The 25,111-nt window shown below is 49.8% G+C and overlaps 1 protein-coding gene across 1 annotated transcript in view; it reads left to right on the plus strand.

Annotated features, from left to right (window-relative positions):
* The first annotated feature begins 931 nt into the window (after window positions 1-931).
* Window positions 932-25,111, plus strand: part of DENND3 (DENN domain containing 3) — a 566,116-nt gene continuing 541,936 nt past the window's right edge. The window contains exon 1 of the mRNA XM_086966276.1: window positions 932-1,560. Coding sequence (XP_086822402.1) covers window positions 1,477-1,560 — 84 coding nt within the window. The 5' untranslated portion in view covers window positions 932-1,476. The remainder of the gene's footprint in view (window positions 1,561-25,111) is intronic.

Raw genomic sequence — 25,111 nt, forward strand, 5'->3', positions numbered from 1 at the left:
GTCCTACTCCATGTGAGGAGAATCTGTCATTACTTGCATCATGGAGCGCTGTCCACTGATTACAGCACATCCATGCTGTGGCAAGAAGGGCATAGTGAGAATTGTTGCTACGCTGTCTTGTCACAGCGCAGCAACACTTTTCATGACTTGGGCACAGGTATGCGCACTATTTTATTGATTGTGCTCATTCCTGCACTGTAGTTTTGTTGCAGGGCAACGCTGCATTACTTGCAGCGCAGGCCAGCGCCAAGAGCAGCAGAGATATGGCCCCAAGTTATATCACCATTTTTAAGACCAGCTATTTTCTGGTCTTAAGTAACTGGCTCTTTAGAGCGAGTTTGTTGGCTCTTCATGATTTCAATGATACCCTTGATAATGTGAAGTATTGGTGTTTGCACGGGAACGCCTACTTTGCATGTAATTGGCGATAAATCTAGGTACACCCTAGTACAAGTTAGGGATGTAGAGTGCCACCCGGCTTCTAACATACACATACATGGCAAGATTTTATAACTGCTCGGCCCGAAGGCTTCAAATAAACGGGATGGTGGATGCTCGATGCCATTATCAAAATAGATGCAGATTGTGAGTGTGTTTTACTGCAACGCGACAGCGTAGGCCTCTTGAGCGCCAGGCCACGTACACGACACTGTACAAGTGAGAGTGTTATTAGCAGGAGTCACGCGCACCAACTCCCAGGCTGACTCTCTTCCACCTGCGACGGTGTGTGTCTTTCGCTCCACCTTGAGAAAAGTGCTATAGAGGCGTGAAGGATGCAGAACCACCTCTCTGTTCCCTATGACGAACTGACCCTGTCCTGCGGCCACACCTTCCTAGTTCGGATGACGCTCCAGACTGGTTTCACTGTCTGCTGGGGCGGAACCTGCCGCGTGGCAGAGCCCGCGCCAACGCTGGACTCTGACTTCAAACCAGAACCAAACCGACCGCCGCCGTCTCCAGGCGATAGCTGAAGCGTCAGGTGTCGCGGACACTGAAAACGGACTCTCCTGAGGAGCGTGTTCTGCGACACAGAAGAAGGACGCCGTGCGGTGAGGGAGGCGGTTGAGTCTGGCAGGTCTGTGGAGGCTCGGCTGCGCCGAGAAGCTGGGCGGATCGTCCCCTGCTGGACAGGATATGTCTGTTGCCATAGGTTCAGTCAAGGGTTGTACATTTCTAGGGTCTTACGAGTTAGCCTGCGCGCTGCAGTTGCCGTAGAGACCAGCAGCTGCAGTTAGGCAACAGGACTCCAGACTACACCGCTGCAGCCCACCTTCGGAACACTTCAGGGCACCGCATCTCAACAAGTGGCTAAACCAGGAGTCCATCAGCGGTTGAGGTGAGACTGGCACATGCTCCTCGGCTACTTGGAGGCGGCGGCTGTGCCCTCCCGTGCCTCCCTCTGCCGTGCCATGCGCCGGCCGGGAGCGGCGGCGTGCCAGCGCTGATGGTGCCCGGCGAGAGCTGCCCAGGCTCGCCATGGAGGAGGTCTTGCCTTCGGCCGTGCTGGAAGTCTGTGTGCTGCTGGGCGCCCCCGCAGAAAGCATCGCGCATTGTTTCCAGGTAAGAGACTCACGGGGCTGTCGTTGCCATGTGTGTTCTTGGATGTTCTTACTTTATCATGCATGGAAAGCTCTGTTCCCAATACAGTTCATTGCCGCTTTCATGTCAATGTTAAGCAACAGCAGTGTACCACAGTGTACACCTGCCTGAGCTTGTCAAATATTAATCGCACGTGACAGTTTTTGAGAAAACCTAAGACGATTAATCATTTTGCTGCACAAGAGCGAGTTGTTTTGCTTTCCCTTCTGACATTTTAAGAGAGGTAGTATACAATATATTGTCACCGGACTGGTTTTCGTTCAGACAGTACCGACCCCTGCGGCATCGCTATGGATTAAGTTTTGACGTACTTTTTTTTCTCAGAAGATGCCACTTTATTATTGAAACCGCAAATAATATGTAACCCGCCCAATGGATTTGAACGGAAAATTCATGTTGCACCAGCATCAGTGTTGGAATTGGAAAAAATATACTCAGGGAATTTATAAATTGGGGTGTTGAGGTGTAGCAGAGGAAAGACGTGGAGTCACGAGGGACGGAGTAATGCAAAAAGTAAGTGAGCGATCTACCCTTATTTTAAAAGAATGTGCTGGAAATAAATTTGCAACATGGACATATATAACAGTCTGTTCAGGCTTAATTTTATTTATTTAAAATAGTTTTATATAGTGCTGACTAGACCCAGAGGTATCAGAGCGCTTTACATGAAATCAACAATGTAACAGAAAAAGTTAAACAATTACACAATAAATCCCCCAAAATAGGCAATACAATTAGGAGAGGAGAGAGAGAAAAGTAGTGGAGGGGGCAGGGGAGGTGAGAGAGGGAGGATAAGGGAAGAGACAATAAGAAGAGATGAAAAGAAGTCTGTCTAAAGATCGACTGGGTAGGTGATGACCAAGGAGGGAATCCACGGCCCATCTCACCTATAGCTAAACCAGGTAGCTCCATCGGGCATCAGACAAAAAAAGTTCAGTCTCAGGTGTCGAGGGAAGAGGTTTGCAGAAAAACAGGATGGGAGGGAGAAATGGCAGAAAGACGAAGGAAAGTGTTGGACAGGCCACGTGAAGGGCTTGCTCCCTCCCCGCACGACCAGGCCCGAGTCTGGCTCTTCAGGTGTTACACGCAACAACCACCCGTTTCCCGTCTCATATGGGACCCCTGCCCCTGGACATCTCCCCATCATGGGCCCGATTCCCTACCGGCCCTCTCGCCCGGCCTGGGCGCCATCTTGGACACAGCACCACGAGGCCGCGTGGCCGCCGATCGACCCTAACCCTGGGCCTGGCCAGGCCCCGACATCCCGGCACCACCATCCACCCAGGAGGTGAGCGGACTACTTGGCAGGTCAATGGGAGAAAGAGGTGTCGATGGCTCTCCCCCGCCAGGTGCCGATCGCCCCCAGCTCCCTCAGGCGCTGGCTCCACCCCCCTGCTGGGTGTCTGGACTCCCTCATCCCGGACCTCCCGACCTCCAAGTGCGAGGGTCCGGACATCAAAGGGCGCCAGACCTATAACTGGGGCAGCTCCAGAGCAGGAAGGCAGTTGTATCCTGGAGTCGAGAGACGCAGTGAAGAACTCATCCTTGACGGACGACTGGCGCTGCCGTAGCCCTGCCTTGCGAACTATCGACCTGCCTGCTGGCGCTGCCGCAACCTTCTGAAACCTTCATCGTCGTCGGGACCTGCTGGCGTGGCCGCGGACCGTTTGTAACCACCACCTTCATCGGGACCTGCTGGCTCCGCCGCGGACCGTCGCTACCTTCAACCATCCCGGGACCTGCAGGCTCCGCCGCGGCCCGATCATCTAGAACGCCGAGCTCGAGGATTGTGAGCTATTTCATCTACCAGATTGGTAACGAGACTGTCCCGCTACCCCTTTCCCAACCAAGAGACTAGAATAGAGGGGACCCCTGAGTCCAGACCTCCTTGTACCATTTCACCGTACTTAAAGAATTGCTTATAAAGTAACGTTGAACCTTATCCTTGTGTGGTGTACATCTGTGGGGGGGAAGTTACTTGTCTGTACGATCGCTGGAGACGGCTCTCCCCGGAGACCTCTCTCCTTGTCCTCGGCCGACCCTCCCGGTCCGTCTAACATTGGTGGCCAGCGGCGCGATCCGAATCAACGCGTAATCGTACAGAGAGTAGCTCACCCCACGACAAAACCACAATGTCAACCAAAGAAAGCGGATCCACCGAGAAATTCCAGATGGAGAAATTGGAAGAATACAGCCATCGTGAGTTGAAACAATTCTGCATGGAACTAGGTATCGCTACCACCGGTCTGAGTACTAAAGACGATTTCAAGCACGCCATTGAGTCATGGGCAGAAACCGGGGCCGTCAGACCCCCGGACCAAAATGTCGCAGCAGCAGAGAAAAACACCACGGCTCCCGAGGAGCAAAGAACGGGTCTCTCGCAAGATGAGATCCAAGAACGAGAAAGAAACCGACTACATGAGCTAGAAATGGCCCGGCTCAAAATGGATGGCGAACTCAAATTAGCCGAACAAAAACTGAACCTGGAACACCTGCGGCTCCGAGAAGAACGGGAAGAGAAACAGAGACAAAGAGAGCTCGAAGAGAAGAGACTGGCGTATGAGCACGAGCGCTAACTAGCTGAGATAGACTTACGCAAGCAGAACAAAGAATTAGGGGTGCCCGAGCAACCGCGCACCCCGGGGGCAACAGAAAAGAAGGTACACATCCCCAAGGATGTCGTTCGAGAATATTTCCGAGATGACGACATACAGCAATGGTTCAAGGCCTACGAGATCGCTATGACCTCCCACCGGATCGATCGAAGCGACTGGGGAGCCGGTCTATGGGGGAGGTTCGTCAATGAGGGCCGCGACGCCCTGCTACAGCTTCCAGACCATCTGATGACCTCCTATGACCACATGAAAGCTACCCTCCTCACCCGCTATGGGCTCACACCCGAAATGTACCGCCAGAGGTTCCGAGACTGCACACGGATCCCGGGTACAACTTGGGTGGAATACGTGAACTATTTCAGCCGAGCCTTCGAGGGTTGGATCAAGGGAAGCAACGTAACGACCTACGAGCAACTCTTCAATCTCATGGTATGGGAGCATCTATCAAACAACTGCTTCGTCGAGCTCAGGCAGCACCTCCTCGACAGTAAACTGACTGATCCACGGCAGCTCGCCGCCGAGGCTGACCGGTGGGAAATTACCCGAGTGGGCCGAAATGGGTCACATGAACAGAACCGGAACAACCACGGTCAGCACCGTCCCCGAGGAGGAGGAGGGGGCCAGGGACGAGGAAGAGACAACGCCCCGGCCGCTCCCGCTACCAGCACCCCACCCCCGGCCAACCGGGGCAACACCCCGGCGCGGCCGGGATACAGAGCCAATGTCACGTGTCACCGATGCCAGCGAGTCGGCCACTACGCAAACGACCCGAATTGTCCACAGAGCCAGACTCCGAGACCCCGCCAGATGGCTGCCGCCGCCCTGGGGGAAGAACAAATCTCCGAAGAACACGAGGAATGTGAGCAAGAACACCAAGAATGGGAACCCGCCGCCATGGTTCTAGCGTGCCTAGGGGGAAAAGACATGGTCCCGCGGGTCCCCCTACCCGCCAACACCCGGAAGTACAGTCAGTGGGTGAACATTAATGGACGCCGGGCCGAAGCCCTACGTGACACCGGGGCCAGTGTAACGGCCGTCCGCTGTCACCTGGTGACCCCAGAACAGATCCTGCCGAACGTTCTCTGCCCTGTCCGTTCAGCCGACAATTCAGTGAGTCTATGTCGGATGGCCTGCGTCCCCTTCGAGTGGGGAGGAGTCTCCGGCATGTTGAAAGTGACGGTCCGAGATGATGCCCCCGTAGACTGTCTCCTGGGAAACGACCTTGAGAGTTCCCCGTGGGCCGCCGTAGAGAGAAGAGAGCACCTGGGGATGTTGGGCATCCCGGACTGGGCGTGCGTAACCACCCGGTCCATGGCTGCTCGTGCCATCCCCCGACCCGAAGAGCATGAATGGCCGGCACCTCCTCCCCCGGTCGCTCCAGTAGAAGACACCGACCGTGCCGTCCCCCCAGAGCAAACTCCTGAGGGGCTCGTTCAGCCTCAGGACCTTCCCGGCCTGGCTCAGTGGCGTCAGGAGGGGGGGCCCACCCAGGAACAGTTTCGCCACGAGCAGAAGACCTGTCCCTCCCTCGAGGGACTCCGCCAACAAGCCCTCGCCCAGAGTGCAGGGGATACCTCCGGAACCCATTGGGTCTATTGGGACAATGACCTGTTGTACAGCGAACAGAGAATCGCAGAGTTAGGGGCCAGTCGAGTGCTGGTGGTGCCCCTCCGCTTTAGAGACTTCTTGCTAAACCTGGCCCACGATGTCCCCCTGGCTGGCCACCTGGGTCAGGACAAAACCTACAGTCGCCTGGTGACCCACTTTTTCTGGCCCAAGATGAGGAACGACGTACTCCAGCACTGCCGGTCTTGCCCCACGTGCCAGGTCAGCGGGAAGAGCGGCCGCAAGCTTAAAGCACCTCTGCAACCTTTCCCGGTGGTCACCACCCCGTTCGAGCGGGTGGGGATAGACATTGTGGGGCCCCTGGACCCCCGTACAGCACAAGGACATCGGTTCATCCTGGTACTGGTAGACCACGCCACTCGCTATCCCGAGGCTGTTCCCCTGCGAACTGTGACAGCCCCGGTAGTCGGCCGGGCCTTGATGGGGATCTTCTCCCGGGTGGGCTTCCCCCGAGAAGTCGTCAGCGACCGGGGCACAAACTTTATTTCAAAATACATGAAGTCCCTCTGGCAACAGTGTGGGGTAACCTACCGATTCACGACCCCCTATCACCCTCAAGGAAACGGACTAGTTGAGCGGTTCAACCGCACGCTCAAAGGGATGATTGGGGGGTTGGAAGAGCCCCTCCGACGCCAGTGGGATGTGCTACTGCCGTGCCTCCTCTTTGCCTACCGAGAAGTCCCCCAGAAGTCCCTCGGCTTCAGCCCGTTCGAACTCTTGTATGGACACCCTGTGCGAGGGCCGCTCAGCCTAGTCAAAGAAGGCTGGGAAATGCCCCCTCCAAAGAACCCTCCAGATGTTTTCAAGTACCTCCTAACCCTCTGCAACCAGACCAGACGGTTCAGAGAGATGGCAAAAGCAAACTTGGAGGCCAGTCAGGAAGACATGAAAAGGTGGTACGATCAAAATGCCTCCTCCATCGAATTTGAACCCGGCCAACAAGTGTGGGTAATGTCTCCCACCGAACCATGCGCCCTGCAAGACAAATGGACGGGGCCCTTCAAAGTAGTCGAGCGCAAGAGCCCTGTCACCTATCTCATCGATATGGAATCTTCACGGAACCCTCTCCGGGTCCTCCACGCCAATAGACTGAAACCCCACTTTGTGCGCTCAGAGCTCAGCCTCCTGATGGCAACGGAGCCGAGGAGGACTCCGAACCACTCCCTGACCTCCTACGGACTCGGGAGAAGGACGGCTCCGTGGACGGGGTCCGACTCTCGGAGGCCCTCACCCCGGAACAGCGCCAATGCTGCCGAGACCTCCTGCTGCAGTTCGCCACCCTGTTCTCCCTCACCCCAGGGGTCACCCCCTGGTGCTTACACGACGTGGACACTGGAGAGAGTCCCCCTATCCGCCATCGGGCCTACCGCGTACCAGATCGGGTACGGGCCTGCATCCAAGAGGAGGTGGCCAAGATGCTCACGCTCGGGGTCATCGAGCCCTCAGACAGCCCCTGGGCCAGCCCAGTGGTACTGGTCCCCAAAGCGGCCGCCCCCGGCACCACGCCTGAGCTCCGGTTCTGCGTCGACTACCGGGGCTTCAATGCGGTCACCAGAACAGACGCACACCCCATTCCCCGAGCAGATGAACTGATCGACCGCATGGGAGCTGCCCGCTACCTCAGCATCTTCGACCTGACAGCGGGCTACTGGCAGATCGGTCTCACACCCCGGGCCCAAGAACGATCTGCCTTCTCCACCCCTGATGGCCACTACCACTTCAAGGTCATGCCATTCGGCATGAAGAATGCCCCAGCAACATTTCAGCGGCTAGTAAACCAGGTCCTGGCGGGACTCGAAGAATTCAGCGCCGCCTACCTGGACGATATCGCTGTGTACAGCCGCCACTGTTCCGACCACCTCCACCACCTCCGAGAGGTGCTACAGGCCCTCCAACGAGCTGGCCTCACGATCAAGGCCAGCAGATGCCAAATTGGCCAGGGGTCCGTGACCTATCTCGGGCACCAGGTGGGAAGCGGTCTGGTGGCCCCTCTGCAACTCAAGATCGCTGCCATCCAGACTTGGCAGCCCCCCATCACCCAGACCGAGGTCCGCGCCTTCTTGGGACTCACAGGCTACTACCGGCGGTTCGTGAGGGACTATGGCAGCATTGTGGGGCCCCTCACGGAACTCGCATCCAAAAACCAACCAAAGAAGGTCAACTGGACCCCAGACTGTCAAGCGGCCTTCGAGAAGCTGAAGGCCGCCATGTGCTCCGCCCCTGTACTCCAGGCCCCCGACTACAGTCGGGAATTTATCGTCCAAACGGACGCCTCCGACCATGGCATTGGGGCAGTCCTTTCCCAGCTGAACCCCGAAGGACTTGATCAGCCAGTGGCTTTCATCAGCAGACGGCTCCTGGCCCGAGAACAACGCTGGAGCACCATCGAGAGGGAGGCCTTCGCCGTGGTGTGGGCCCTCAAAAAGCTCCGGCCTTATCTCTTCGGCACCCACTTCCGGGTACAGACCGATCATCGGCCCCTGCAGTGGCTAATGCAGATGCGGGGGGAAAACCCGAAACTCTTGCGTTGGTCCATCTCCCTGCAGGGGATGGACTTCACTGTGGAACATCGACCTGGGCAAGACCACGCCAACGCAGATGGCCTGTCACGCTTTTTCCGCCTCGACGAAGAGAGTCCCCAAGAGGATGGGTGACTCTCCCCGCCTTCAGCTGGGGGGGACGCATGTTGGACAGGCCACGTGAAGGGCTTGCTCCCTCCCCGCACGACCAGGCCTGAGCCTGGCTCTTCAGGTGTTACACGCAACAACCACCCGTTTCCCGTCTCATATGGGACCCCTGCCCCTGGACATCTCCCCATCATGGGCCCGATTCCCTACCGGCCCTCTCGCCCGGCCTGGGCGCCATCTTGGACACAGCACCACGAGGCCGCGTGGCCGCCGATCGACCCTAACCCTGGGCCTGGCCAGGCCCCGACATCCCGGCACCACCATCCACCCAGGAGGTGAGCGGACTACTTGGCAGGTCAATGGGAGAAAGAGGTGTCGATGGCTCTCCCCCGCCAGGTGCCGATCGCCCCCAGCTCCCTCAGGCGCTGGCTCCACCCCCCTGCTGGGTGTCTGGACTCCCTCATCCCGGACCTCCCGACCTCCAAGTGCGAGGGTCCGGACATCAAAGGGCGCCAGACCTATAACTGGGGCAGCTCCAGAGCAGGAAGGCAGTTGTATCCTGGAGTCGAGAGACGCAGTGAAGAACTCATCCTTGACGGACTACTGGCGCTGCCGTAGCCCTGCCTTGCGAACTATCGACCTGCCTGCTGGCGCTGCCGCAACCTTCTGAAACCTTCATCGTCGTCGGGACCTGCTGGCGTGGCCGCGGACCGTTTGTAACCACCACCTTCATCGGGACCTGCTGGCTCCGCCGCGGACCGTCGCTACCTTCAACCATCCCGGGACCTGCAGGCTCCGCCGCGGCCCGATCATCTAGAACGCCGAGCTCGAGGATTGTGAGCTATTTCATCTACCAGATTGGTAACAAGACTGTCCCGCTACCCCTTTCCCAACCAAGAGACTAGAATAGAGGGGACCCCTGAGTCCAGACCTCCTTGTACCATTTCACCGTACTTAAAGAATTGCTTATAAAGTAACGTTGAACCTTATCCTTGTGTGGTGTACATCTTTGGGGGGGAAGTTACTTGTCTGTACGATCGCTGGAGACGGCTCTCCCCGGAGACCTCTCCCCTTGTCCTCGGCCGACCCTCCCGGTCCGTCTAACAGAAAGTCTGGCCAAAGACCGGCTGGGTAGGTGACGGTCGAGGGGGAAGTCCCAAAAACCCATCTCCTCTATAGCTATCAGGTAGCTCCACCGGGCTATGGCCAAATAGCTAGGTCTGAATGGGAAACACATTTAATAACATGGCAGGCAAAATAAATGGAGCGTAGAGGGAAGGGAAAAGGGAAGGTGAGAAAGGGAGGATAGGGGAAGAGACCACAAGGAGAGACAAAATGAAATCTGTCTAAAGGCCGACTGGGTAGGTGACGACCAAGGAGGGAATCCACAGCTCATCTCCTCTATAGCTAAACCAGGAAGCTCCATTGGGCATCAGACAGAATAGTTCAGCTCAATATATTGAGAGAGGAGAGAAGTAGAGAAATAAAAAAAGAGGGAGTCCTCTATAGCTATCCGGTTGCTCCCCCGGGCTTTTGCCAAAAAGCTAGGTTTCGATGGGAAACATTTAAAGAGCATGGAGGGTAGAATAATGGAGCGTAGAGGGGAGGGTGAGAAAGGGAGGAAAGGGGAAGAGGCAACAAGGAGAGACAAAAAGAAGTCTGTCTAAAGGCTGACTGGGTAGGTGACGACCAAGGAGGGAGTCCATGGCCCATCTCCTCTATAGCTAAACTAGGTAGCTCCATTGGGCATCAGACAAAATAGTTCTGTCTCAAAACATTGAGAGAGGAGAGAAGGAGGGACGTAAATAGAGGGAGAGACGAAAAGAAGTTTGTCTAAAGACATTTAATTTATTTGCATCGGAGTCCCTAGTAAAGTGATACAATATATATCGAGGGCCTATAACTTAAATGCTACTAGTGGGCCTGAAGCACTAATTGTGGCACCTACCTAAGTAGCCCTTTAAAACATTTCTTGTGCCTAGCTGTGCAGTCTGTGTGCAGTTTTAATTTGCCAATCCAACCTGCAAGCCTAAACCTTTCTTTTTGATACATATGTCACCCCTAAGGTAGGCTAAGACAGCCTTAAAGCCAGGGTGCAGTGTATTTAAAAAGTTGGACATGTACTTTTAAGTTTTACCTGTCTTGATAGTGGAAAAACTCGTTTTTCTCACTGCAAGCCCTACCCCTCCCACTGGATAGCAATGGGTTACCGTATTAGTATTACATTTATTTAGTGATAACCTTTGATTGGAAGCAGGTGGGAATATCATGTTTTCGCTCAAATTAATTTTTTGTTTAACCCCTTCGCTGCTGGCCCGTTTCCGCCGCTGTGTGGTAAACAAACGAACAGGGCGGGACCGTGACAAATCCCAGCCGTCATCAGCACATGAGCACCGCGGAGCGTGACGGCTGGGGTTCGTCACCAGCTTACAAGGGGTTAAACCCTTCTTTAATGGTAGTCCGATTTTAAGTCCCAGTTCTGAAAATGCCACTTTTAGAAAGTTGGCTTTTTTTTTGTCCAACCATTTGGTGCCTGCGCTGTGTTACTGTAAGTGCTGTGTTACTGTAAGTAGCAAGGCATTTGACCTTTGTGTATTTCTCTCAGACAGAGATACAAAGTGGGACTGGCTTTTGTCAGGATAGGTCATCCTGCCAGGACAGCAGAGGCAGAGCTATTACCTGCCCCACTTACATTTCATGTGGTCTGCTTAATCACACACACAACATACTTGACACCAGTCTATTCTCACCCTAGAAACATTGTAGCCTGGACAGGGGAGGAAGGAAGTTCCAGAACCAGATGTGGGGTGGGGGAGTCTAGAAGTTTCTCCCACTTCAAAGGCTGGCATCGGGTATACATACTGAAATACTGGACCCTCAGACCAACTCTTCAATACACTCCTGAATCTGTGGAAGTATTTATAAGGACTGCCTTGTACTCAAAGGATTGCCCTGCTGTTGGAGGCCTGCCTTGCAGCTTAAAAGAGAGTACCATCTCCTTATTGCCAGGAAGACCTGAGTGACTACATGGATTAATTGACTCGTCTCATGTTTTCAGCTACAGTCGCCATAAGCTCCAGAGGTCTCACTGTAACTGTCCAGCTGACCTGCTGCATGTGGACCTGCTTGAGCCTGCAACTGGACCAGTCTCAGCCCTGCTGGCCTCTGCTAAAGTGAGTCCTTGAGCCCACCCCCACCAAGTGGCACCTCCCCAGGCCCTGGACCCTTGGCTGGCATCAGAGTGCACTCCTCTGCAACAAAAGGAGGAATACATAACTTGTGGGCTCTTTGTGGCTGTGAACTGGCCAGTTCATGTCCAGACTATGCTGCCTGCTCCGAACACCAATGCATAGCTCTGGTGAACTAGAGTCTCTGAGCTACAGTGACTGCCAGCAAAAATCAACGGTGCAGTATTGACAGTCAGCAGTGAAAGCCAACACGAAGCTCCAGCAACCCTGTATGCGATGCCGAATTGTATCTTTGTGCTACAGAAACGACCATCCGCAACACCAAGCCTGCTCTATGAGCTACAGTGCCAACCAGCCACAAATGCTCTTCCCTGATCCTCGCAGCCACCTCAGCCTGGAACTGGACTTTTTGCATAGTACTTTGAGAAGGTAACTTTTTCATTGGTACTAATCTGGTCCCTGTGTCCACCCCGCGCTCCTTTGCAGTCAGTCTGAATTTGCGACTTTCCCCAGCTCTAACACAACCAGATGATCACGAGTGGGGCTTTGTGCTTTTAGGCGCTATACCTATTTAAAACTTTGAAATTGTATATTTCCGGTTGTACTGATTGCATTTTTGTTGTTTAGGTCTCAAATGATTTATGAAAATGTTAGCAATTTTTCTAAATTGGTGTGGGATTTTTCTTGTATTTGACTTTGTTCCTGGTTGAGTGCTGCATAATCTATAAGTTAAGCATGACTGCTTTTGTACCAAGCTACCAGAGGGTTAAGCACATGTTAATTTAGTGACTTTTGTTGTCCCCCTCCCGATAGGTATTGTTTGTTGCTTTAAAAAGGGTTTTCACACGCTACACCATTGTGACGGGTATATTACATGGGGAAACGCTGACTGTTTTAATGCCCCACCTCACTTGGGACAAGCTTTTGTGGACAGTGTTCTACACCTTTTGGGGGGAACTCCTGGAAGGCATACAGTGATGGGGGAGGGGGGGGGCAGGGGGTGGGGGTGACTGGAATACTACCACAGCGACTACTGATCGGTGGCGGGAGACATGCCAGAGTCCCCAAACAGGAGACTCCATACTCTACCCTGGGGTGGTCGTACACATGGCAAGTGTATCACTCAACAGATTTAGGCTTCACTTATTTCCGGCAGTACACGGTTCACTTTCCAGACTAGATCATCTATTTCTCCTGCTCACCTTTATCCATAGGGCCTCGTCTGTCTCTATTCTGCCCAGAGGCATCTCAGATCACTCCTCCGTCGCTCTAAATATACTTTTATAGGACCTCATAAACGCCCCTTCAGATGACATATGTCACCCTAGTACCTGCGTGACCCAACATACCAAACCACCCTACGGCAGGAGATTACAAGTTATTTAGAATCTAGTGTCATGACTGCCTACTCATGCGCCATACTGTGGGAAGCCCTCAAGCCCACAATTCGAGGGTTCGATATTCGTTACCGCACAGGGGAAAAGCTTTGCCGCCTCGCACAGCTGGTGGACTTTGAGAGCCACCAGCGCATCCTAGAGACCAAGGTAAGGGAGGGGCAGGGATCCCGAAGTAAAGCGATGCCTCATCCTCACCCAAAAGCAATTGCACCAGTTTCTCACTAACGAAGCCCAAGACATATGGCTGGCGACCCAATCCAGAATTTATCAATGGGGGGATGAATGTAGCAAGATGCTTCATTGCTTTTGTCAGGCAGCGCAGTCACCTGCTCCAGTGCCCGTGCTGCGCAACTCTGAAGCTACTGTATGTTCTACTCCCAGCTCCGTCGCTCAGGCGTTCGCAGCCTATTATTAGTCCTTATATGCTAAAAAAGAAATCCTATTAACAGACCAAATAGGAGAATTTTTAAGAGATATATAGCCTAAAGTGCTACCGGACCATATTCGGGTCCAGCTCGACCCACCAATCACCCTAGATGAGCTTGGTAAGGCCCTATCGGGCGTACGTCCTGGCCGCGCACCAGGCCCCAGCGGGTTCCTGAGTGAATTCCTACGAACTCATATGTCCCTCCTCGGCCCACATCTTCTAAATGTGCTTCAGGAAACCCTGGAACAGCATGCTCTCCCCCTGGATTGGCACCATACTGAAATTGTGGTGTTCCTCAAGGCAAGGGGTCCCCGAGCAGCTCTCCTTGTACCGCCCATCTCTCTTTTAAACTTTGAAGCTAAACTACTGGGCAAGGTGCTCGCAGAACGCTTCCATGCTTGTATCCATAACCTTGTCCATCCAGATAAGGCGGGCTTTATGCCGTATAGATCCACTCTACACAATATAAGGCTAGTCCATAACGCCATTGCAAAGGCCCCAGAACTTGGTTGCTCCATAGCTCTTTGATTAGCCAACATTGACAAGGCGTTTGACTCCCTGAGCTGGGACCAGCTCCTCCAAGCTCCTAATTGTGGGCAGCGCTTCCTTTCATATACACAACTCCTCTATACTGATCTCACAGCCTCTGTCTGGGTGGTGGGCACACGATCAGGGCACTTCCCAATTCGCTGGGGAACAAGGCAGGGCTGCCAACTTTCCCCGCTGTTATTCACTTAGGCTGTAGAACCTTTAGCAAAGTGGGTGAGGCGAGACACCCTGGTGCAGGGATTTGACTGCTCAACTGAGGCATCAGACAGCTGGCACTGTATGCGGATGATGGGCTGTTTTGTCTCACAGATACTGGATTCTCCGGACCAAGAATTTCACAAATAGTCTGTGTGTTCGGGGAACTATCGGGTCTGGGCACTAATCCAGGGAAGTCAGTGTTGTTCCCAGCCTGCGGAAAACGGGGGAGAGTAACATGGGCACCTCAATTATCCTACGCCACAGAGGGATTTCAATACCATGGCCTATTTCTCACCAAATCCATTAATATGTTGGTCTTATAATATCCACTTGCTGCTCTCGAGACGAAACAAAGGGCTGGTCACCCCTATCCCTGTATAGGCGGTCTGCCATTTTCAAAATGGTGTGTCTCCCACGAATACTGTACCGGCTTCAAAATTACCCTTGCGATATCCCACAGTCCTGGTTTCAGCAGGTAAATCCACTCCTTAACCACTTTATATGGGGTGGTTAGGGTTGCTCTACGAACCTGCATGCAATCGATATATTGTGGAGGAATTGCTGCTGCGATATCTATGCTTTTTATGCCACCTACCATCTCCTAAACATAAATGGGCGGTGGTACTGCTCGCAAATGGATCCAGCATTCACAGCAGAGTGGCAATGATTTTCTCCTGGGTCTCCTTTATTAGTCAGACGAACTTAGATCATTTACCTCGAAGATATGTTGTTATAACGCATGCGTTACATTGCATGCCATTACAACGTGGTTGTTACAACGACCGCGTTATTACATTGCATACGATTACATCGCAAGTCGTTACGACTTGCTGTAGGGGGCATGCTAGACTTAGGAATAGTATCATTTACTATTCCTACTCCAGTTTGTGCCACAGCAGGGAAGGTGTTGGATTGCAAATCCAACACCTTCTGCCCCCTACAGCAAGTCATTGTAACGACTTGTGATGTAACCTTATGCGATGTAACTACACGGTTGTTTTAACAACCGCGTTGTAATGGTATGCAATGTAAACTATATCTCCCATTTACCCCCAGCGTGCAAGGTTGTCATACACATATGGCATCAATCAGTGAGAAGGATGGGCTGGAAAGGGCGCCTGATGCAGACACTGTGGCATGGAACCTACCTCAGGTCAGTTGACACACTGCCTGGTTTTCGAGTATAAGACCTCCTGATCTGGATCTCCACGCTGGATAACATAATGCAAGGAACGGTACTTAAATCCTTTCAACAATTACAGAGAACCATCTCCACTGCAATCAATTCTACAGATACTTGCAGCTTAGGCAGGTGCTGACCTCGCCGATCCGACCTCTAGAGGGATTGCCAGAGTTTCGTCCATTGGAAGGGTGCTTGTTGATGGGGGGAGTCTGTGGGCAAACAAAATCTGGAAAATTTACCAAACTCTAGTCACCCACAATCATATGACAATGCACACAACACGGATGGGAGGCAGACATCCCGGACCTCACAGACAATGACTGGACTGAAGCACTGTCTAGCCCCTGAGGTGCCACTATTGTGACACAATACCGGTTGATTCTATTCAAATAGGTGCACAGAATATATTATACACAATATCGTCTCTGGTGCAAGGGAGTTGTAACCGTCCCCCACATGTCTCAGATGTGGCGATGAGGAGGGGACTTTCTTCCACGGTATGGAGCTTGTAGGGCTCCTCAGCCATATTGGTGTAAGGTTTCCGCCTGCCTAGGAGCGGGTCTTATCCTGGTATCTCACCCCTGAGCCCAAGCTATTTCTATTACACAGCACGGAAGAGATAGGTAGGAACCAATACAAACAGCACCTCCTGTTCTTGGTTCTTATGCTAGCCAATAGAGACATTGCCCAACCCTGGAAAGCGACTGCTCCGCTATCAATAGGGGCTTGGAAACGCACCATAGACAGGTGTATGGGGACAGAGATGGCTGGGTTCAAGGCAGAAGGTTATCCTTATAAACACAAGAAGATTTGGTCCCCTTGGGCAATATACAGAGGTATTGATCTACCCCCTACACAATTGGTAGACCCATCATGAATCCGATAATATAATTGTTAGCTTATTGACACCCTCTTGAGTGAGAAATTCGGCCATATAAGATAATGTTAACAAAGTTCTCCGAGGCTGGGAAGCAAAGTCTACGGCCTGTGCCACTGTTGTTTTTTTTTTGTCTGTGTCTTTACAGGCTCCAGTGGATGTTTGATATACTGGTACCATGTTGTAACAGATTTCAGCTTGATTCTATGCAATTGGCTCAGGCCGCTATGTACCACAAGATTTCAATGACATTTCAAAAAAATAAAAAGGGTTTTCACACCCCTCCATTCAAAACACAATTTTTTGTACACACACATACATCTGGAATTCTTACAGTACATGCATATCTCTTCCATCGGGGTAAAAAAGTCAAAAACCTGTCTCCAGATTCTAGTTGCTCTTCAGTGCTCGTGAAGTGCTAGCAAGATGATGGCTTTTTTGTCCCACCATGGCAGTCTCATCTAGTTGATCGGTTCCAGATAGCTCCCAGGGTGATACTTGTACAAAAGAAGGGCCGATGTACCTATAAATCAGTCCTTTGTTTTGGTCTCAGCCGGAAGTGAAAATAAGGAAGCCCCCCCCCCCCCCCTGCCCCCGGCTGCCTAAAGGTTGCTTCTTTTAACAGTGAGCAGACATATTGCAGGCACCACTGAGATGTGTCAAAGTGTAGTAAAGGGACACCAGGACAAATTCAGCGTAAATTCTCTGGTTCATCTGGATCCCTGAATCCTGTTCAGGAATACCTGCCAGAATCCGCTGGGATCCCCATCATTTTCTGTACTGACCAGCAGATTCTCAAAAGTGAGGATGCGAACTACCTCAAGCTTAGTTGGAACCTGGAGTTAACCATTTTAAAGTATTGTCTTGTGGGTTTGCTAGTGACGGTGGTTGTGTAACTCAACTGAGCTGAGCCGATGTACCTATTCGGTACAACACATTTTATTATTGTAGTTACCTAGGAAGAATGAATGACTGAATTAGTACTTCCAAACTTTCTTCTCCTGTCATCTGGAAATGAATGGAAGCAACTTTAACGTTTCTGCAAATCCTGCAAAGCAGTAGTGTGTTGATGTCGCTTTCTTAGTTTCTGCCCCTTGTATTAATTGTTACTGAATGACTTTCAACTCCACTTGTCTTGCTATGCACGGTGCTGCATTAGCAGCCTCTACATTTCTGCAAAAAATATTCCTAGTAGCTGATATTGTTCTTGACAAGTTATCTTTGGAAGAATCTAATGTTCTCTTCCTCCTTTGCTGCAAAAGGGTTCGATATTTGCCGCCTCGTGTGTCACTGCTGATTTCCACCAATTAGTTGAACTTTATGTGCTGTGTGTTATCTTTAGATTTTTCTCTGTGACTGTAGCAATACAACACCATAGAAAAGTTATTTTAACTACATAGTTCACTGCACAGTAAATATAGCTATTGAGCACTCTAAGTTACAAATGCGATTATTATCTTAACTCCGTGGTCCTCCTTGTATCCAGTGTGGAAAAATGAAGTGTCGAGTGGCTATACCATGATTATAATCTGTCACTTGCAGATTTAACAAACATACATTTAGTGTGTTCATATACCCGTTGCTGATAACTCAAATTGTAAATAAAACTCTCAGAAATAGATGGAACAACAGCACGAAGCTCTACTTGTTTAAAATGCACCTGTTTTAATTTGTTGCACTTTTGAAACTTCCCTACACTGTTTGTGCATTACGATTGAATAAACACAGATTTTGTGCTTCAGTGACATTTTCCATTCTTCACAGACGTTCTCTGTTCTCATTGCCCACACTTTAATGATCCCCATGTGTGTGCAGTGAAATGTTAAGCAGCGTAGTGGCACTTGTAAAGTGCATGACCAGATGGAATGACCTCATGGCACTTTTGATGCAGGGGGGGCATTTCCACAGCATTGAGAGGTATTCATTGCAGTTTGCTTTGCTTGAGGTGATGCCCTTCAGCTATTGTGTTCTGGCCCATCACTTGGTTGAAGGCGATATCTTACTGATTGAAATTGCACACCTCAGAACAACTCGCCGAGCAGTGTGCACGCCCCGCTTCCAAAATATTAAGCCAAGCTCTCTTATGGCTAGGGTTTGTTATCCTCTATATTTAATTGGAATCAATCATCTTCTGCTCTCTTGAGGTGTGCTGGAGTGCAGGACCGTACCTAAAGAGGGCCTGGGTAAATTAACCACTGCTGCACCCTCTTGTGATGACCTTGCAAATGTCCCCATTGCAGAATGATGTGTCACATTATCTCTGGATAACTTGAGGCTTTGTTCCACTTCGCAGTTTGTTGTATTTCATTTTATCGGAGATTTAGAGGTCGCTGTATGATCCCTTGATTATCCCGGTGAGTGTGTGTCCTTTTTGTACGGTCAGAGGGTCTAGAGAATTCAAATACATTGCAAATCTCTACAATGTGTCTAAATGCAGAATTATCTGAGAACTATGTGAGAGTTGTAGCTTGTAGCTTAATTCCACATGGCAGCCCCTCCGCACGTCTCACATGAGCGTCTTGAGGCAGAAACGGCCGTGGTGCAGAATTGCAGCCCACATCAGTGATTCAAGCAAAAACCCAGAATATTAGAATCTAAAGTCTGTGCATCTTCAAATAAGACTTTATCAACAATAGTTAATCACTGAGCCATGATACATGCACATGCCCTTTGTAGATAGTTGCCTGTGTTTTAGAGAAAATATCTTGAAAGCTGCTTACCTCAGACATTGGAAGAATGTGATAGGCTTTGGGCGTTGGATTTCCAGTCATTGTTTTCAGTTTAATCTATCTAAGAGTGAATTCCTGTTTTTGCCAGGGTATAATTGCACAATCCTATCGACCAGTGACTTAAAGGCTTGCTGTGGATAATGGTGCAGCTTCTTCTTCTGTATCTGTTAAGTCGCTGGCACCCCCCCCTCCAAGCACATTATTTCGAATGTGGTACAGGTCAAGCACCAACACTGAGTAAGGAAAATAGCATCTTTTTAGGTTCTGGTATGGTAGTCTTGGGGGCAATGTCACAGGTGGCTGCTTTTCCCTCCCTTTATTACTCGTGACTAATCTTTTTTGTCCTTTTATATGTGTTTCATTTATGAGGCGTTATTGTGACTTATATTTTTTAATGATTTTGATTAATCGTACAATAAAGGTATTCCATCCACTAAATGTTGCAGATCTTAGAGTTCTCCAGATTGAGTTCAAGGAAATCTGTAGTTGGCAGGCTCTTGAAATCCTCGCTTCTCTCCCAAGGGGCAGTAGGCATTGCAATAGTTTGGCTAACGTCTGGAGAAAAGAGGTTCGACCTCATGGCGCTGATTATCTCGCAGCTCTCTTGGCTTCTCTTGTGGGCCGGAGTATTGTTAAAGGTCTTGCGCCTGACCAATGAGGCAGTGCAACACGCGGGATCTTCCTTTTTATTTTTTTCTCTGTTTTTATTAGGTTTTCGTTAGCAATACAGACATACTACTGTGTATACATTACTTTTGGTAATTGCCATTTGGTGGGTACATTGATAGTGAATATACAGTGATGCAAATGCAATCAGAATAGAATCACATTTCTGTCCGCAGCATACTTATATTACTGCTGTGTGCACATGTGCCTCGGATGTTAGTCACTGGTGATCATGATAGCGCTGCCTAAGTATGTAACCCATGCTGGCTCTGTAAGCACTCGCTGTGTACTGCTCTGTGAACTGGGGAGGCATGTAGTAATATAAGAAGGACAACTTAAAACGCAACAGGTGATTGTGTCACCTAATGTGTCCTTTGCACTGTCGCATAGAAGGGGGAGTCTAGTATGTGGCCAAGGGGTAGTAATTGGGTAGTGTGCCTTCATATTTGGCGCCTACTATCTCAGATCCATTTCCCTTTCAGCGTCTGCCCTCCTCTGCTGATGTGTACTCCTATGTAGTGGCATTAGTGAAGGGTGGAGCTTCTTTGTTGGCATTGTGAATATTTTGTAACTTGGCTAACACAGTGTCCCAGCTTGGGGCAAGTGGGGTCCCGCAGATACCCAGGGTGTCCTCTTTGCGTAGTGTGATATTCTCAACCTTGGCCCATGTCAGCATGGAGCGCCTCCATGCCAATATGTGCAGGGGATCAGGAGCCTTCCAACTCCTGGTGATCATCTCTTAGCTAACATGTGGGATCTTCCTTATTTAGCATCAATAATCCGTTTACCTGATCTGCAGACCATTCTGTATCGGATTTGTTTAAAAAAAATAAAAAATAAACACCTTTATAAGTTAACTGCACTTTATCGACAGTATCGTTGTCCGAGTTTACTTAGATTTTTTGTATTTCATCTTTTCGGGAATACTGATGGAGGAAGGATTGGTTCCATGGGTTTTTAGTTTTTTTTGGTCGTTCAGTTTTCTGGCAGCCGTAGGTGAAGCTTCCTCTTTGAAGGTCCAAAATAACACGAATACACTGTGTTTAATATGTATTAAAACGCTTTTCGCTACATCACTGATGCGAGGTGGCATTGAACAAGCTACATAAATGCACGGTTGGAAATGTGTGCGCGTTTTCAATGTTGGGCAGTTTGCTTTGCAGTTGCCAACCGGTAGAGGCAGTTCTTCTGCCAGTGGGAAGGGTGCTGCCAGGCTGAAGTGGGCGTTTCCAGGCTTCCTTGCGAGACTGTACTTGACATTCGACAGCACGGGCCTTTCTGAAGCCAAACCATCTGTGAGAAGACACCGAGTGCCCGAGGGGCTTGCAGTGTCTGCCTCTTTATAAAACATGCTGGCTGCTGTGGTCCCCTCATGCCGAAACTATGCATCACGTGGCTGCCCGTTCGAAGTAACCTAAATTAAAAACACATTGCTGAGTGGGAATTACCTGCTGGTCGGATAGAAAGCATAATTTAGTTTGAGGATAAGAATCCATTGTCAGCACAGTCACAAATCATTTTAGACAGATGTTGCAGGTAACACATTGCATGAAAAGATTTTGCACGCGGTGAGTGTTGTCAACACACTGGCCTAGTTCCCACGCACTCGCAGGCTCTCTCCTACTAACCAGGTATAGTACTATAGCAGCAGCATGTCATTCATGAATAGCTGATGCTGAAATTGGCCCATATTTGAGTTTATTTCTGTGCCCTTAAACTGGGAGGTGGGGTCCGGCAAATGTCTGTTTTATATGGCAGTATTAATTTTGTTAGAAAGAGTAAAAACAAATAGCTGTTATTAGTTTGCAAGAATTTCGTGATCAGTAAATTTGCCCTTACCTCATTTTTAGAATCCAAGCTGTTGAACGCTGAACTATTGTTGGCACTTTCAGTCGAGACACTGCAGTTTTGGGATGATAAAAAATAACTCGTCTACACGATATGTGCCCATGGCTGTCTTCTCGCACTTCCCATTGCTATTTGTCATTTACTTATTTGCTGCTTGCCAATTAATGCTCAGTGAAACCCAGTTATGTACGAGGCATGATTGGTGGTCTGAGCAGAAATAATAACATACTTTCTACTGTTGCTTTTTCCAAAAGAAGCACAGACTACTAACTTTTTTCTTTCGTTCTGAGATTATTGCTTGTTATGCTGAAATAAGCAATACCTGCTGTAGCTTTGTTTTACATTTACTTTTACTGCCTTCTCTAAGTTGCAGGTTAAACAAAGCATTGAAGTTGAAAAAAGCGATAAAGTACAAAAACCATTCATGCCTGTATATGCTGCATGTTTACTGCAAATGGCTAAATTGAGCATTGTTTTTTAAGTGTGCTATAACTGAGAAAACGTGTCCTGGTGCTGGAACTGATACACTAAGCTTACGCAATAGCATGGTTAAGGTCTTTAAAGAAATCCGGTTTCAAGGTTGTGGCAAAAGGAAAACTGATTAGCTTTGGTTCTTCCATTCAGCGGGAGAGAATTCCAGAGTTTAGCTGCTTTGACTGAGAAAGTCTGGCCTCGCGATCTGCACAGTCTAGCTGAAGCAGATCGAAGCTACCGCTGGGGTTATGGAGCTGGAACTTGTTTAGCAAATAAAGTGGACCGCGTTCTTTGATGGTCTTAAAGGCCATACAGAGGGACGCGAAGGCAGTTTGCTTGGCCATAGGGAGCCAATGTAATGTGCGGCTTGGATGCGGAAAGAGCGAGCTGGATGCCGGCGGAAGAAAATACCAATGAGCCATTGTGTTTTGCAGCCGTTGTAACTAGTTGATCTAGTCAGGAGCTCCAAGTAATAGAGAATAACACTAGTCTTGCCATCTGATTATTATTGCTGAAATGGAAGATGGATCATCCTGAAACACGAGGAGGCCATGTTAGAGCTGTCTTGTGTTGACACATTCTGATCAAAATCGACCCTTACGTTATGTATTGAGGGGGCCTGTGAAGCAGCTCTTCTAAATAAGACAACAAATCAGAAAGTGACAGGGTACTAGTCTAGATCTCAGTTATGACAAATATATCTATTGTATCTGTATTTTATTCAGTTTTAGGAAATTCTGGGACATCCAATCAACAATTGATGACTGACAATGACTAAATTATGTACATCCATTCTCCCTGTTTTTGTTTCAAGAGAAAAGAATCAGCATAACTAATTGATGAAGGCCAAAAGAAAGGATGAGCCCAGCAAAAGAGCATAACCCTCGCATGTGCCTATTCCGTGGAGACCCAAGCATACATACTTACCGGCCCCCGCATTCTGCTGTTGCCAATGGTGGGAAATAATGTCAGCCAACAATAACTGGTATTAGTGGTGGTCGTTGTTGGCCACAGTTTATTAATAACCAAAGACATATTAATAACACAAACTGGTTTTAAGCAATCTTCCATTTACGAACAGTAATCATCAATCATACATGTCATATTACAAATTATGACACCATCTTGTGATAACAGGTGTCAGTCTTTTTGTGCCCTCCTTAGTTCGAAAATGGGGCTTGTACACAAACCAGTTTGTTGCCAGTCTATTGGTGCTCCAGTGGTTGGTTGCCCACGCCTTCTGCGTGTTGCGGAGGGGAGCTTACCTGTCGGGAGTTAGGTCCCCAGCTCGCTACCATTTGCGCCCTGCCGTCCGGCCGGGTCTGGGCCGCGAGTGCAGTCTCCTCCTGTTACTCCCCTCCTTTATGCCGCCACGTCACCCTGCCGTGCGGCATTCAAAAGTGAGTGGCCATCCTCTTACACACCGCCCGCCGGTGTGTTTTCTTAGCCAACCAGTGTAGGGTTTCCGCTAACGCCCCTTCCCTTATCCAGCACTGCGACTTTGCTGTTCCTTCGGTGTGGGTGGGTGGGCTTCAGTCGTTGTTTCTGTCGCGCCGTTCTCCCAGCTCCTCGAAGGCGTTGTGCTTCTGCTGGGAGGGCGGCGGCGCTTAAATCCTCTTGAGCCCTCCATGCAGGCCTCAGGTGAGTCCCCCTGATTGGGGGGTTCAAATAACGCCAGGTTGACCATTGGGCGCCCTTTGGGGCACCCAGGTCAAAAGGTCACTTCCGGTCGGGTGGCTGGTGCGCACCCCGCTTCCGCTGGTTCCTGGGCGCATCAAGGCGCCCAGAACCAGTTTACCCCACTGGTGGCACCACGAGGATTATGGCGCCGGCCTTCAAGCCTCCCCCCCCCCCCCCCCCCCCCCCCCCCCCCCTACGGGAGGGTGCGGCGGCCTCTGCAATACATAAAGAAAATATAGCGTAGGGCTTCAAAACGAGCTGTGTGGCATGTCATATGGTATAGCCCTGAAACTGGACTGGAAAGGAGCCTTTAAAATAGCTTAGTTATGTATGAACTGTAAGATAGGATTTGATCTAGGCTAGGACGTGCCACTGAGTTCTATCCTTTGCCAATCGAGGGATCAGACAGTAATGATAGACCTATTCAAAGGCAGAGGATAGATCCAATAAGACTTAAAGACTAACCTTGATCTGTAATAGATATAAATCATCTAAAACGGAAGTAAGTGCAGTCTTGGTGCTGCGGGTATGTGGAAACCTGACTCTGTTACATGTAGCACATTATTGGGATCAATAAAATCGGATAACTGTTCATTGATTGCCTTTTCCTGAATTTTATAGGTTTGATGTTCAGTACACTAATATGAACCTTTTCTGACCTTAACTTCGAAATGAGACTCGAAGACAAAGAATTATAAATTCACCTGCAGAAATGTAAAAAGGATTTAGTGTGGCTTGTCTTCTTAATCGACAAGTAATTCTTCAAAGCAACACAAAATTCCACTGAGATAGACCATTCAAAATGCAAAGATAGGCTAAAAAGAATTGTTAAACATAGGACCTGTGCAAATTGTATGTCTGTACTGGAGCCACCTGTCGGACCCAATACTTGCATTAACTGTTTAAGATCCATACGTAACTTGAAGTCAAGTCGTTTGAATATCTGCAGGTCTGTCTTGGTTGTTTGTTAGTCTGAGGTCAAACACAGAACGGCCTTCGAAGCGGGTAAAAGTAATGCCTTTTATTTAGTGTTACTTAGTCCCAACATTTGAAATGACAAACTTATTATAAAAACGTAACCTTATTTGCCATCATTATTATCATTTTGTACAGCTGCACCAAGTGTCCTTCTGAGCTTTATATTCATTTAACTCTATAGGAAAATGTTATGGTGGCAGACTTTAGTAGTCACCACCAGTTATTGCCCCATCCTGTGTTGTATGTAGCCCAGTAACCCTCAATTTTATTTCCATAGTAAGAAGCAACTTATACTATTTACCCGCCATTCCCATTGGAACAATGCCCAGGCTACCTTGGAGGACAATACTACAAGGCTGGTGGGTTAACTTATTCACCCGCTGCTCCTGAGAGTAGTGGAGACAAACCTCAGACATTAACCATTTTCAATGTTTTAGTCTGTACTTTGTT

Source organism: Lissotriton vulgaris, chromosome 4_1 (genome assembly GCF_964263255.1).
Source record: "Lissotriton vulgaris chromosome 4_1, aLisVul1.2, whole genome shotgun sequence".
NCBI lineage: Eukaryota > Metazoa > Chordata > Amphibia > Caudata > Salamandridae > Lissotriton > Lissotriton vulgaris.